Raw genomic sequence first — 12,479 nt, 5'->3', positions numbered from 1 at the left:
TACAGACTGACCTTTGAAAACACTGACTGACAGAGTTAATGTACAGTGAAATCCTGTTCCACATAATTGACCAGGATGGACAGATAAATTGTTGAAATCTCAACTTGAATGTGCTGTAACAAGTTTGTATACACAAGTTCAGTGTTGCTTGTTAATGGGAAGATTTATTTAAAGAGAAAAATGGAAAAAATAACTGCTGACATATTCAAACAATTGATACATTTCATTGTAGATCAACTTCTGGATTAATAGATACAGGAGCTTTAGACAAAAAAGTTTCATTGTTATGTTGTCAGTCAATTACTGTGACCCTTTGTAATGAGTGTCCAATTTATTTTTTTTGGATAAACTGATGATATTGGTAGTTGAAACCTGCCCAAAATCTTAGCATTCCTATTTCCAGAGTGAAGAAGGTCAATGCACCAGTTTTGCACATCTTTTCATTTGCCAAACATGTATTGCTTCCAAGGAATAACTCCATAAATAGTTGTTTGAAGTACTCGGTTATATTTTTATTGGTGCCTTCCATTGGCTCATTTTTTATGCTTTAAAACAGCTGCTTAAACATATCAGGCTGAATAATATTTGGGGGGGGGGGGGGGGGGGGGGCAGACATACTCCATGCTGACCCGCCTCAGAGCCATAAAGCACTGCAGGGCAGACTAACGAGGGCCGAATGGGACTTAGCCCCTCATCGGGGAGGAAGTCTTACCTGCTGGAGCTGCCAGCCATTCCATCAGCACCAGGGAGGCATCAGTGCCAGCTTTCGGGACCACAGGAGAAGAGGAAGATCAAGGCCCATGGATCCATGGAGCAGGTAAGTCTGGCGTCTTGGGCTGGGAAGGTTTGCGTAGGTTAGAGAAGAGGGGTGGAGGTGGTGGGTTTAAGGAAGTGAATTGGTAGGATATTGATTGCCACCCTGCAATCAGGAAAGGGCAGCTCCCAAGCAGTGACCCCCTTTGCTTCCCACTCATTAAATTGATTTAAAAAAACGGGTTTCCTGTTCCCACCCGGCTGCCCATGCCAAAAGTTTTATGGCGTGGGCAGCATATTATCAAGGTCAATTGGCTTCATAACAAGCCTAATTGACCCTTGAATATTCATTTGTACTATGCTGCGGGAAAAACGCCCACCGGGGGCACATAAAATTCGGCCCATCTTGTGTAGGCTTCTCTTGTGTCACTTTGAAGCCCCCTCCAGTGACAGAAGTGGGATTGTGGGCAGCACTGTCTATTCATTATGGAGAAAATAACTTCAAAATATCACATCAGGTGATCCTCATTCAAAACATCTGCTCCCATGCTAATTCGGGTTAGTAATTTTAAAACTTTAAGTAAAGTAATGAGAAATGACTGCTGCCTTTATATTAGCAAATTGTTTATTGATATAGCTCTTCAATACTAGTTGCTTGTTTGCAAAATAGGGCTGGGATTAAACATTGCCCTGCTGGTGGATTTGAAGGCGTGGCATTAAAATCCTAAGGCAACCTGCCCACTTCTGCCCCCACGGCAGTTTTACCAGTGGCAGGGGTGGTGCCGGGTGGCTCACGTGCCAGTGGGCCATTTGAGGTCTTTAATTGAACAATTAGAGCACTGCCCACTAAAGGGTATTCTGCATCGCTGGGATTTAACCAGGGATGGGAGAGGCCCACACCAAGTGTCCAGCCCAGCAGATTTCCCTGTGCAGCCTAGTGGCAGGTGGGGAGGGGTTCCTCCTTAATGGGTGCCCTAGGCCTATTGGAGGGCCCAACCAAGGTGTTATCCCCCTTCAGGTTCCCTTTCCCTCATGGCCTTTCAAAACCTGGCCCAGCCCCCTTGCCAGGCCTGCCAGCTTGGCACCTAGCAAGACCACCAAACACTTACAAAGTTGCGATTCAGCGCTGAATGTCTCCTCAAGTCCACAGTACTGGTAGTGGCCACCACCTGGTGGTGCTGTTGGTACTAGAGAGCTACCGGATTCTGTCTGGCAATCAGCTCTCCGAGGCAGGACTTCCTATACCTTACGGGCAGAAATCCCGCCTCCAGCCTATTGTTAAATGACTACAGTGCAGCTCTTCTTTGCCTGCCCGGATGCCCCTCCGCGCCGCCCCCACCCCACAACATTTTAGCTTGGGAGACCACAGTGTCCTGTAAAATCCAGCCCATTGTTTCCACAGCAACCAAATGCACTTACAAATGCAGTTACAAATAACTAAGATAAAAGCAAAATACTGCGGATGTTGGAAATCTAGAACAAAAACAAAAATATCTGGAAAAACACAGCATGCCTGACAGCATCTGCGGAGAGGGATACAGTTGACGTTTCGAGTCCGTATGACCCTTCATCAGAATTAAGACATATAGAAATGAGATGAAATATAAGCTGGTAGAAGGGGCTGGGACAGGAGAGCTCGATAGGAGGCCAGTGATAGGTGGAGGCCAAGAAGAGACTGCCAAAGATGTCATAGACAAAAGGACAAAGGGGTGTTGCCGGTGGTGATATTATCTAAAGGATGTGTTAATGGGGACATTAAGGGACGCAAGCTCGTGGCAGATGGCCCTAGTGTGGGTGGGGTGGGGGGGAAGGGATCAAAATGGGCTAAAAGGTGGAGATGAAACAATAGATCGAAATAAATTTAAAAATAGGAGGGAAAAGAAAAAATATAGTTGAAAAAAAATTATAAATTATTGGAAAAAGGGGGATCAGAAAGGGGGTGGGGATGGAGGAGAGAGTTCATGATCTGGAATTGTTGAACTCAATATTAAGTCCGGAAGACTGTAAAGTGCCTAGTCGGAAGATGAGGTGCTGTTCCCACAGTTTGCGTTGAGCTTCACTGGAACATTGCAACAGGCCAAGGACGGACATGTGGGCATGAGAGCAGGGTGGAGTGTTGAAATGGCAAGTGACAGGGAGGCCTGGGTCATGCTTGCGGACAGACCGAAGGTGTTCCGCAAAGCGGTCACCCAGTCTGTGTTTGGTCTCTCCAATGTAGAGGAGACCGCATTGGGAGCAGCGAATGCAGTAGACTAAATTGAGTGAAGTGCAAGTGAAGTGCTGCTTCACTTGAAAGGAGTGTTTGGGCCCTTGGATGGTGAAAAGGGGGGAAGTAAAGAGTCAGGTGTTACACCTTCTGCGGTTGCATGGGAAGGTGCCATGGGAGGGGGTTGAGGTGTAGGGGGTGATGGAGGAATGCACCAGGGTGTCCTGGAGGGAACGATCCCTGCGGTAAGCTGCCGGTGGGGGGTGAAGGGAAGATGTGTTTGGTGGTGGCATCGTGCTGGAAATGGTGGAGGATGATCCTTTGAACGCAGAGGCTGGTGGGATGATGAGTAAGGACAAGGGGGACCCTATCATGGTTCTGGGAGGGAGAGGAAGGTGTGAGGGCGGATGCGCGGGAGATGGGCCGGACACGGTTGAGGGCCCTGTCAACCAAATGTTGACAGGGCCCTCAACCGTGTCCGGCCCATCTCCCACGCATCTGCCCTCACACCTTCCTCTCCCTCCCAGAACCATGATAGGGTCCCCCTTGTCTTCACTCATCACCCCACCAGCCTCTGCGTTCAAAGGATCATCTTCCGTCATTTCCACCAACTCCAGCATAATGCCACTACCAAACACATCTTCCCTTCACCCCCCCTTGCGGCTTTCCACAGGGATTGTTCCCTCCGGGACACCCTGGTCCACTCCTCCATCACCCCCTACACCTCAGCCCTCTCTCACGGCACCTTCCCATGCAACCGCAGAAGGTGCAACACCTGCCCCTTTACTTACCCCCTTCTCACTGTTCAAGGGCCCAAACACTCCTTTCAAGTGAAGCAGCACTTCACTTGCACTTCCCTCAATTTAGTCTACTGCATTCGTTGCTCCCAATGCGGTCTCCTCTACATTGGAGAGACCAAACGCAGACTGGGTGACCACTTTGCGGAACACCTTCGGTCTGTCCGCAAGCATGACCCAGACCTCCCTGTCGCTTGCCATTTCAACACACCAACCTGCTCTCCTGCCCACATGTCCGTCCTTGGCCTGTTGCAATGTTCCAGTGAAGCTCAACGCAAACTGTGGGAACAGCACCTCATCTTCCGACTAGGCACTTTACAGTCTTCCGGACTTAATATTGAGTTCAACAATTCCAGATCATGAACTCTCTCCTCCATCCCCACCCCCTTTCTGATCCCCCTTTTTCCAATAATTTATAATTTTTTTTCAACTATATTTTTTTCTTTTCCCTCCTATTTTTAAATTTATTTCGATCTATTATTTCATCTCCACCTTTTAGCCCATTTTGATCCCTTCCCCCCACCCAACCCGCACGAGCGCCATCTGCCACTAGCTTGTCCTGCTTGCTTCCCTTAATGTCCCCATTAACACATCCTTTAGATAATATCACCACCGGCAACACCCCTTTGTCCTTATGTCTATGACATCTTTGGCAGTCTCTTCTTGGCCTCCACCTATCACTGGCCCCCTATCGAGCTCTCCTGTCCCAGCCTCTTCTACCAGCTTATATTTCATCTCATTTCTATATGTCTTAGTTCTGATGAAGGGTCATACGGACTCGAAACGTCAACTGTATCCCTCTTCCCTGATGCTGTCAGACCTGCTGAATTCTTCCAGGTATTTTTGTTTTTGTTCCAGTTACAAATAACTGTTTCCCTGAAACTGTGGAAAGACAGTTTTGCAAAGGTAAAACTAACTTGTTTTTTTTTTGCATAAGGTGGGCTGAACTTTTTAATTGCTCAGTTTACCACTGGTCATGTTGTAGCTATCTTTACTGCTAGAAGCAGACTGAAAACTATCTAATTTTGTATCTGAACATTGAATATCAAGGGCAGTATTCAATGGAGGCAACTGGCGTCTCGGACCCCTCTATCACCTCTTTTATGTAAGAGCCACTGAATTAAGTGCCACTCTAGCACAACTTGACAGTGGTGTGCCTCCCACAGGATTAAGGACCCGAGGGCAGAGGTACTGCCTGCCATGAGCTGCTGGCCAATCAGAGGCCAGCGGCTCTATTGAACAGAAGCAACACAGTGAAGGCAGTTGCTGTTCCCAGTACTGCACCCATCCAATGCTTAGGATTAGGATTGTCATTGGATCCTAGGCTATTTGTGAGTGATGGGGGAGAGGGGTGGGGCTGGTGGGAGTGGTGGGAGCGGGGTGGGGAAAGGGATCGTCAGCAAGAGCAGGGGGCTCTTGTGCCCCTGTCTCAGTGGGTCCCCCATCTTCCCAATGCCGGGTCCCTTGATCAGGCACTGAGTGCCTTAGAATGAGGGAACCCCTGTAAGTTGGGTGGCGGAAGCAACCCACATAGTTTGATTGTCGTGCTCCCTGAATGCGAGGCCCCGGTTGCTGCTGGACTAAACCAGCAGCGGCGGGATGGGGTCCTTAAGTAGGCATTAATTGCCCACTTAAGGGCCTCAATTGTCGGCAGGGCATAAAGACTGTCCACGGGCTCCTCGGGGTGGGGGTGTGCAGGTGGCAGGGTCCCCAACCAAGGTGGGGGGTTTGGGTGGTCCGGAGGTATGCAGGCCAGGAGTGCTTGGCCAGTCCGGGGAAGGAGTCAGGATGCCCGGGAGGTGTGCAGCTGGGGATTGCAGTCGGGGGAAGGGAGCTGGGTCGGGCGGTCCGACGGGTAGGGGGTGTGCAGTTGGGGTTGTGCGGTGAGGGGCTAGGGTGGTCAGAGTCAGTACTGTTGGGGGGCGGGAGCGGGTGTTATCGGAGGAGGTCTGAGAAGTGGTTTTAATTCTTCTAACTTTTTCTGGGTAACTATTGCTGCATGACAGTTGGAACTATCTGAAGTTCACAATTTAAATTGCATTTTCGGATTCTTCTCAGTGCATGGCAGTTGCCCATTGGAAGTTTGAACTTCTGGGTGATTGCCACGCAATCCTTACCTGAGAACCTCTGGAGGTGGGTCGGGGTTGGTTCCCCAGCGCGTCTTTGGGGTGATCCCCAGATACACTGCCCTTGAGCTTGAACATTATGACCCTTAAGCTCTACTAGAATCAGTTATACATGAAACTAAATGCTGAGTGTTGATAAGTGTTATGTGGATCATGGACAGTTCTTATGTACCTTTTGGTTTTCCCTCAGTCTAAAATTTATGATCCTGTCCTTTCCTGTTTAGTAAGCTGCACAGAGCCAGCAGCACTTTTCTGTAATATGATTTTTTTTCTGTTGCTAAATAGGAACATAGGAACAGGAGTAGACCAGTCAGTCTCCTGATCCTTTTCTGCTATTCAGTTAGATCATGGCTAATAGGTACTTCATTTCCATATATTTGTTAGAGGAAACCCAAATGACAGGTACTTTTCACTACTTTTGCAGTCTCATTTCCAGTTGTGGTTGTAGGCATTTTAAAGAGAGATTCTCATTTTTAGTGATCAGAACACTTGCAGGTGGCTCAGACAAGAGTTTCTTAAATTCACCAGATGAAGGAAGTAGGGACAGAATACATTTAGGCAATTTTTCTACACATTTCAAATACAGAAATGGGAAGATTCATGGGAAGATTTCTTTCTTTCTTTCCTTGTGAAAACCTATTGATGTAAATAATATAAATGAAATTATTTTGAATTTTGTACTAACATCATGGGCAGGTTTTTTAGGTCGGAGGGCGGGTGCGATCGGTGAGTCCGGGCTCGGCCGGTGAACGGACCACCGACTGCGATCGGCGCCCGACCGCGAATTCACGCTGGCTGGCCAATTAACAGCCAGCCAGCGTGAAGCGTGTGCTGAAATGCTCAGCGCTGCCGGGATGGGGATGGAAGGTGGGCTGAAGTCCACGCGGGTGCGGGCAAGCGCTCGCAGAAAGCTCCCTGAAGGCAGAGAGCTGCCTCAGGGAGCTGAAGACCTGAACAACGTAAAATAGACCTGCTGAGTTTTTCCAGCATTTTCTATTTATCTCTCAACCTAAAACAAAGGTCACAGAAACCGGAAAAAGTGTCCAAGCGTCATAATCAGTCACCTGAAAATGGAGGTAATGAAAGTGCCATCCACAGAATCCTCACCCGGCCTGTGGATGAGTATCATCAAAAGTGCAAAAGCTGCCTGGATGATTCACCAGCCCGCCAATCATAGCATCAGACGTGCAATGAAAAATCTGTGTTAATTGCGCTGTTACTTCCGAGTTTAGCTGCACCCGCCGACCGAAATATCACGCGAGTGCGTGATGACATTGGGACGCTCGCCCAACGTCATCACACTTTTTTACGCTTGAGCAGGTCAGGCGTGTGTCCGCCCACTGAGCGAAAAATTCTGCCCCATGAAATTATGCCACAGCGGCACCATGAATGGAACTGCTCATTGTAGTCTGCATTTATGATATTGACAATGCCTGACTTTTTTTTGCAAACATTTTTAATATCTGAAAATATGGTGCAATTGTGAGAAATTAGTGTAAAGGTGGTACCTACAACACAATTACATTGCAATTTAGGTGAATAAATAGTTCTTGACTTTATCCACCTCCCATTCTGCCTCCACCTCCCTGGGGACTGCCTGACTGGCCCCAGCGAGTCTCACAGACTCAACTCCACTCCAGGACCTTCTCCATCTTTGTTGTTTGTGACTGACTGCAGTACCAGCAGTTGTCCTCTGATTGATCAGCAGCTCTTGTAAATGGGATCTTAGTCCATAAAGGTACTGAAACCCTGATGCCAGTTAAAAACTTGATGGGCAAATGCGTCGGAACTCCTGAATATAGCTGTGATGGGATTGTCCCCAACTTTCTGGCTGGTGGACAGGGTCACCACTGCAACTATTAAATTTAGCTCCATTCCCTCTATGTTTAGATGGAGTACTGAAATTTACAGCAGATCGCAGTGTTACGCAAATATAATAACTGAACACACCCTGTAGAGAATATTTCAGTAATTTATTAATATAAAAACTAGGTAATCATATGTTCACCTGAAGCAAACTTTCTTTTCTTAGGTAGAGCAAAGACAAAATACTGTGAATGCTGGAAATCTGAAAGAAAAACAGAAAATACTGAAAATGCTCAGCAGGTCAGGCAGCATCTGTGGAGGGAGAAACAGAGTTAATGTTTCATGTCTGGGTGTTGTAAGGATACAGATCTGAAACATTGGACTGGATTTTCACAGAGTTGGAAAGTCTCAGGAGCCCTTTAAAACACGGTGGCCAGGACCCGTTCCCAACCCCATTCCCGGGGTTTCCGATTTTTGGGAGTGGCTTTTAAGGGGGTGGGCTGATTTGGAGCTGGGCCAAGTTTTCAATTAGTCATTGTTCACGGCACCTTAGAGGTGTTGTGAACCATAATCCTCATGACGTAACCTTTTAAAAGATATCTTCAAAAGGTCCTCCTCATGGCCCAATGCCAAGGTATGCCCCCAAACAACCCCTATGGCCCCTCATGACCCCCATGCCAAGGTATAACCCTCAGACAACCACTGTGGTCTCTCATGCTCCCTATGCCAAGATGTGTCCCCCAAATAACATCTTTGGCTCTTCATGCCATGGGAAATCCATGCCCATTGACCCACTATACATTGTATGGAACCATTGAACCCTATAGTGATAATAGGATGTGTAAAAAAAAAAAGCTTTAAAGATTCATAACTTTCTACTATGTTTAAAAAAACCTTTTTTTAATACAGGGCAATAAAAGTGTCAGTCATCCTGACCCTATAAAGTTTCAGTAGCTGAAACTGCAAGCAGTTGAAATCTCAATCTTGTGTAAATAAATATTGTGCAGTTGGCAGCAGAGATTAGAGAGTGAGATCTGTCAATCAGGCAATGTTTTCTCTGGGGCTCAGGTGTTTTAACAGATTATTGGATGTCTGGGCTCTCAGCCAATAATACATAATGAGGCTTGGCTGAGAGCCCAGAAATCCTTGGCATGGGGGCATGATGGGCCATGGGGGTTGTTTGGGGGGGCATATCTTGGCTTGGGGTCATGAAGGGCCATAGGGGGTGAGTGGGGGAGGGGGTGGGGCGCATAAGTTGGCATGGATAGGTCATGGGGAGTGTGTGGGGAGTGAGGGGATGTGAGAGTGCAGGCTGGAGAGCCTTTCTGTTTTTATTTTAACTGGGACAAAGTCCCACAGCACCGAAGTAGGCCTTTCAAACAGCCTTTTGGCTGCCTCCGACTGCTTTCCCAGGTCGGCTGGCCCGATTCCAGCCAGCACCTGACTATCCCCAATGAAAATCCCATCCTTATGGGCACTTTTTCTTGGGGTGGGCGGGTAGAGCCAGGTGTTTTCCATACTCCTGCTACCCTCTCCACAAGAATGAAAGTCTAGGCCATTAACTCTGTTTCTTTCTCCACAGATGCTGCCAGACCTGCTGAGCTTTTCCAGAATTTTCTGTTTTTATTTACTTATGTAAAGGCATTTTTGAAGTGTTTCTGAAATTCTTTCCTATGTAACTGAATACATTTTATTTGGCTGATTTTTTCCCCCAGAATAAAACTTTCATCTGCCTTAAGTGATTGTTATTTACAAAATACTATATTTCTTAATTTTTTAAATATAGTTTGAGTTTGATTTGTGATTTTTTTTTCTTTCAACAGCACGCAGAGTAGGTATGGACAGCAAGTTAATACTCAGCAATCACCAGGGACATCACGCACTGTGAAACACCTATCAAATGGAAACGGACTCTCCAATGCACTATTTAATGGCAATGGGCAGGCAAGGGTTCAGAGCCGTTATGCTACAAATGGACAAGCGTTAGCAGAAAATGAAAATGCACTGCCACGAGGTGAGTGACAGAAATATCCCTTTGTTTCGAATCTGGTAGGATTTTTAAAAAAACTTTTTTTGAGGCACACAATTTAGTAAACTTTCCAAATTCTTTTCTTATAAGTTTTGTCTCAACTGCCTGGTCTGACAACTTACCAGTTAAAATGATAGGCGCGCAACTGGCTTCAGACTGGCGCCAGTGATTCTGAAACCAGACAGTAGTAGGGCAAGGACTACTAAAGCATGCCTCCTGTGAGTTCTGTGAGTTTGTTACTTCTCCCCTTCCAAGCTTCCATTTTCCAGCTATCCATTTAACTTGGAGTAGATTGAGACATTAGGTGAAATTTAATGCTCTCTCCCAAGGTGAGTTTGGAGGCATTGGGGCATTTAATCAGACTAGAGGTTATGGAACAGAGGCCCTAGATGGGATTTTCTGGTCCCGACAGCGGCGGGCATCATGGCGGGCAGGACGGGAAAATGTGGAGAAGGGCCAAAAGTCACTTTCCCGCTGGCGTAAAAAAGTTCGCAATTTTCCGCGCCCAACTTTCATGGCGAGTCGGGTAGCTCACCGCGCCACGTCGGGAACCACATTTGAATGCATATGAATGTCATGAATGCTAATGAAAGAGGCATCTCAACAGAATCACGCCCCCCTACTCCAGATCAAATGGCCATGTCGGCAGCTTGTTAGACCGGCGTGAACTACAACTGGATATAAACACCTGGCAAGCACCACTTCACTCATGGCGATTGAGGCATGTTCGCCTACCTTTCATTGTGCTGTGCTCAGGCGGCTCTGACTACATGTCAAGGCTGCGCAGACAAGACCAGCGGGAGTTCAAGGTGGGGGTCAGAGCCAAGGCTTACCGTGCAAGACCGGCGGGAAGGCGGCGGTTGCGGGGGGAGCGGTGGTTGGGGGGGAAGCAGTGTGGAAGGGGTTGGAGAGCAAAAGCTTGAATGGGAGTGGTGAGACAAGAGAGAAGAAAGGGAAGGGGCTGGAGGGCAAATTCTTGAATGGTTGAGAGGTTGTGAGACAAAACAGAGGCAAGGGAAGGGACTAGAGGGCAAAGGCTTGAATGTGGCGGGGCGTTGTGGGGTGGCTGAGTTGTACTATTAATGATAGAGTTGATGCGCAGACACTTTTTGGGTAGAAATATTAAGTTTATTTACAATATACTCAGCAACAACTATACGTGTGTTTTCAGCTTCAACATCATTTCTGCACTGACTGATGAGGTAGCCTGCGCTTCTGTCCTATTGGTTACTACAGATCATGTGATCTTAACAAGCTTAATTCTTAAAGGTACATTGCACACTAAATAAAACCATAATTATTATATTCCTCCCCCTTTAACTCAGCTATACAGATTTTTTAAGACAACCTAATATTTACACTGGGTAAGGAATTTAAAAGTTCAGTTCTTCAGGTGGCTTCCTGGTACATGTAGAATGTTGCAGCTCCAGAACTTCAGATTCTTTGTCAGGAACTTCCTTTTCTGAAGTTGCCTGAACATCAGGTGCTTCAGTGGGCACTTGCAGTTCTGTATCCTCAACTCAGACATCAGACATGTCAGTTCTGGGTTGAATACTCTCAACAGGAAATGCAGACCTGGTCATGATCACTGGTGGAACCAAATCTTGGTGATTTAGCTCTCTTTTCCTTAAATGATCTACATGTTTACAGATGATCTGGCCTTCCACCTCCACGTGGTAAGATAGAGGTCCCATCATCATGCATATTTCACCTGGTGACCACTTTGTTCCTTCCCCAAAATTTTTCACGTATACCGGCTCTCACACAGTAAATTTCCTCTTGTGACTGTGCCAGTCATGCCTAATTTTCTAGCTTCCCTCTAAATTCGGCTTATTAAGCTTGATCTCATCCTGAGACGACGTTTCAGCAATAACTCTGCAGGTGTGACATCTGTTGTTGTATGAGGGGTAGTCCTGTAATGAAAAAAAAGTGTGCTAACTTGGTTGCCAAGGAATCGCCAGTTAGCTTTTTCATGCCTGCCTTAAAAGTTTGAACCACCCTTTTGGCTAGTCCATTTGAGGAAAGGTGGTACGGTGCAGTTTTCACATGAGTTATACCGTTGAGACTGATAAACCGTTGAAACTCAGCACTCGTAAATTTGGGGCTGTTTTAGGAAACAACTACTTCTGGTAGTCCGTGAATGACAAAACTGACGTAGTTTCTCAATTGTAGTGGCCGATGTTGGTGACTTTACCTCATATATGTTCAACCATTTTGAATGGGCATCAACAATGAGCAGAATCATTGTTCCCAAGAAAGGTCCAACATAGTCAATGTGTAACCGCACCCAGGGTCTACCTGGCCACACTCATGGGTGTAACAGAGCTGTCACTGGCAACTTTTGCAGTTGCTGACATTGCATACAGTGCTTTACTAAACTCTCTATTTCACCATCCATGCCAGGCCATCATAGATAGCTATGGTCTTCATTTGGGAAATTCCTGGATGGGTACTGTGTAGTTCAGTTAAAAGTGGCCCCCATCCCTTTGGGGGAACTATCACTCATGCTCCCCACAATAAGATGTCATCCTGGCTGGTTATTTCATATCTTCTGTTGAAGTACGGTTGCGTTTCGTCAGATACAGGCTCCTGTGACTGACCATGTAGCACTTGACTTCATGCTTGTGATAGGACTGGGTTCCAACTTGTCCAGTCTCTGATCTGTCGAGCACATACCAGCGAGGAATCTAAGAAATTTAACAGTAAAACAAGTTCCTGTGGAACTGGGATGTGCTAATAATTTTCTTGTAAAGGCAAATGGC

General features: G+C 46.7%; 1 protein-coding gene across 1 annotated transcript in view; it reads left to right on the top strand.

Moving 5' to 3' along the window:
- LOC144692949 (latent-transforming growth factor beta-binding protein 2-like) overlaps positions 1 to 12,479 on the top strand; it is a 662,780-nt gene that overhangs the window by 141,086 nt on the left and 509,215 nt on the right. Inside the window, exon 4 of the mRNA XM_078562124.1 lies at positions 9,512 to 9,702. Within this exon, the coding sequence (XP_078418250.1) occupies positions 9,512 to 9,702 (191 nt within the window). The remainder of the gene's footprint in view (positions 1 to 9,511; positions 9,703 to 12,479) is intronic.

Source organism: Cetorhinus maximus, chromosome 18 (assembly GCF_964194155.1).
Source record: "Cetorhinus maximus chromosome 18, sCetMax3.hap1.1, whole genome shotgun sequence".
NCBI classification, from domain to species: Eukaryota; Metazoa; Chordata; class Chondrichthyes; order Lamniformes; family Cetorhinidae; genus Cetorhinus; species Cetorhinus maximus.
This window is presented reverse-complemented; position numbering and strand designations above follow the sequence as displayed.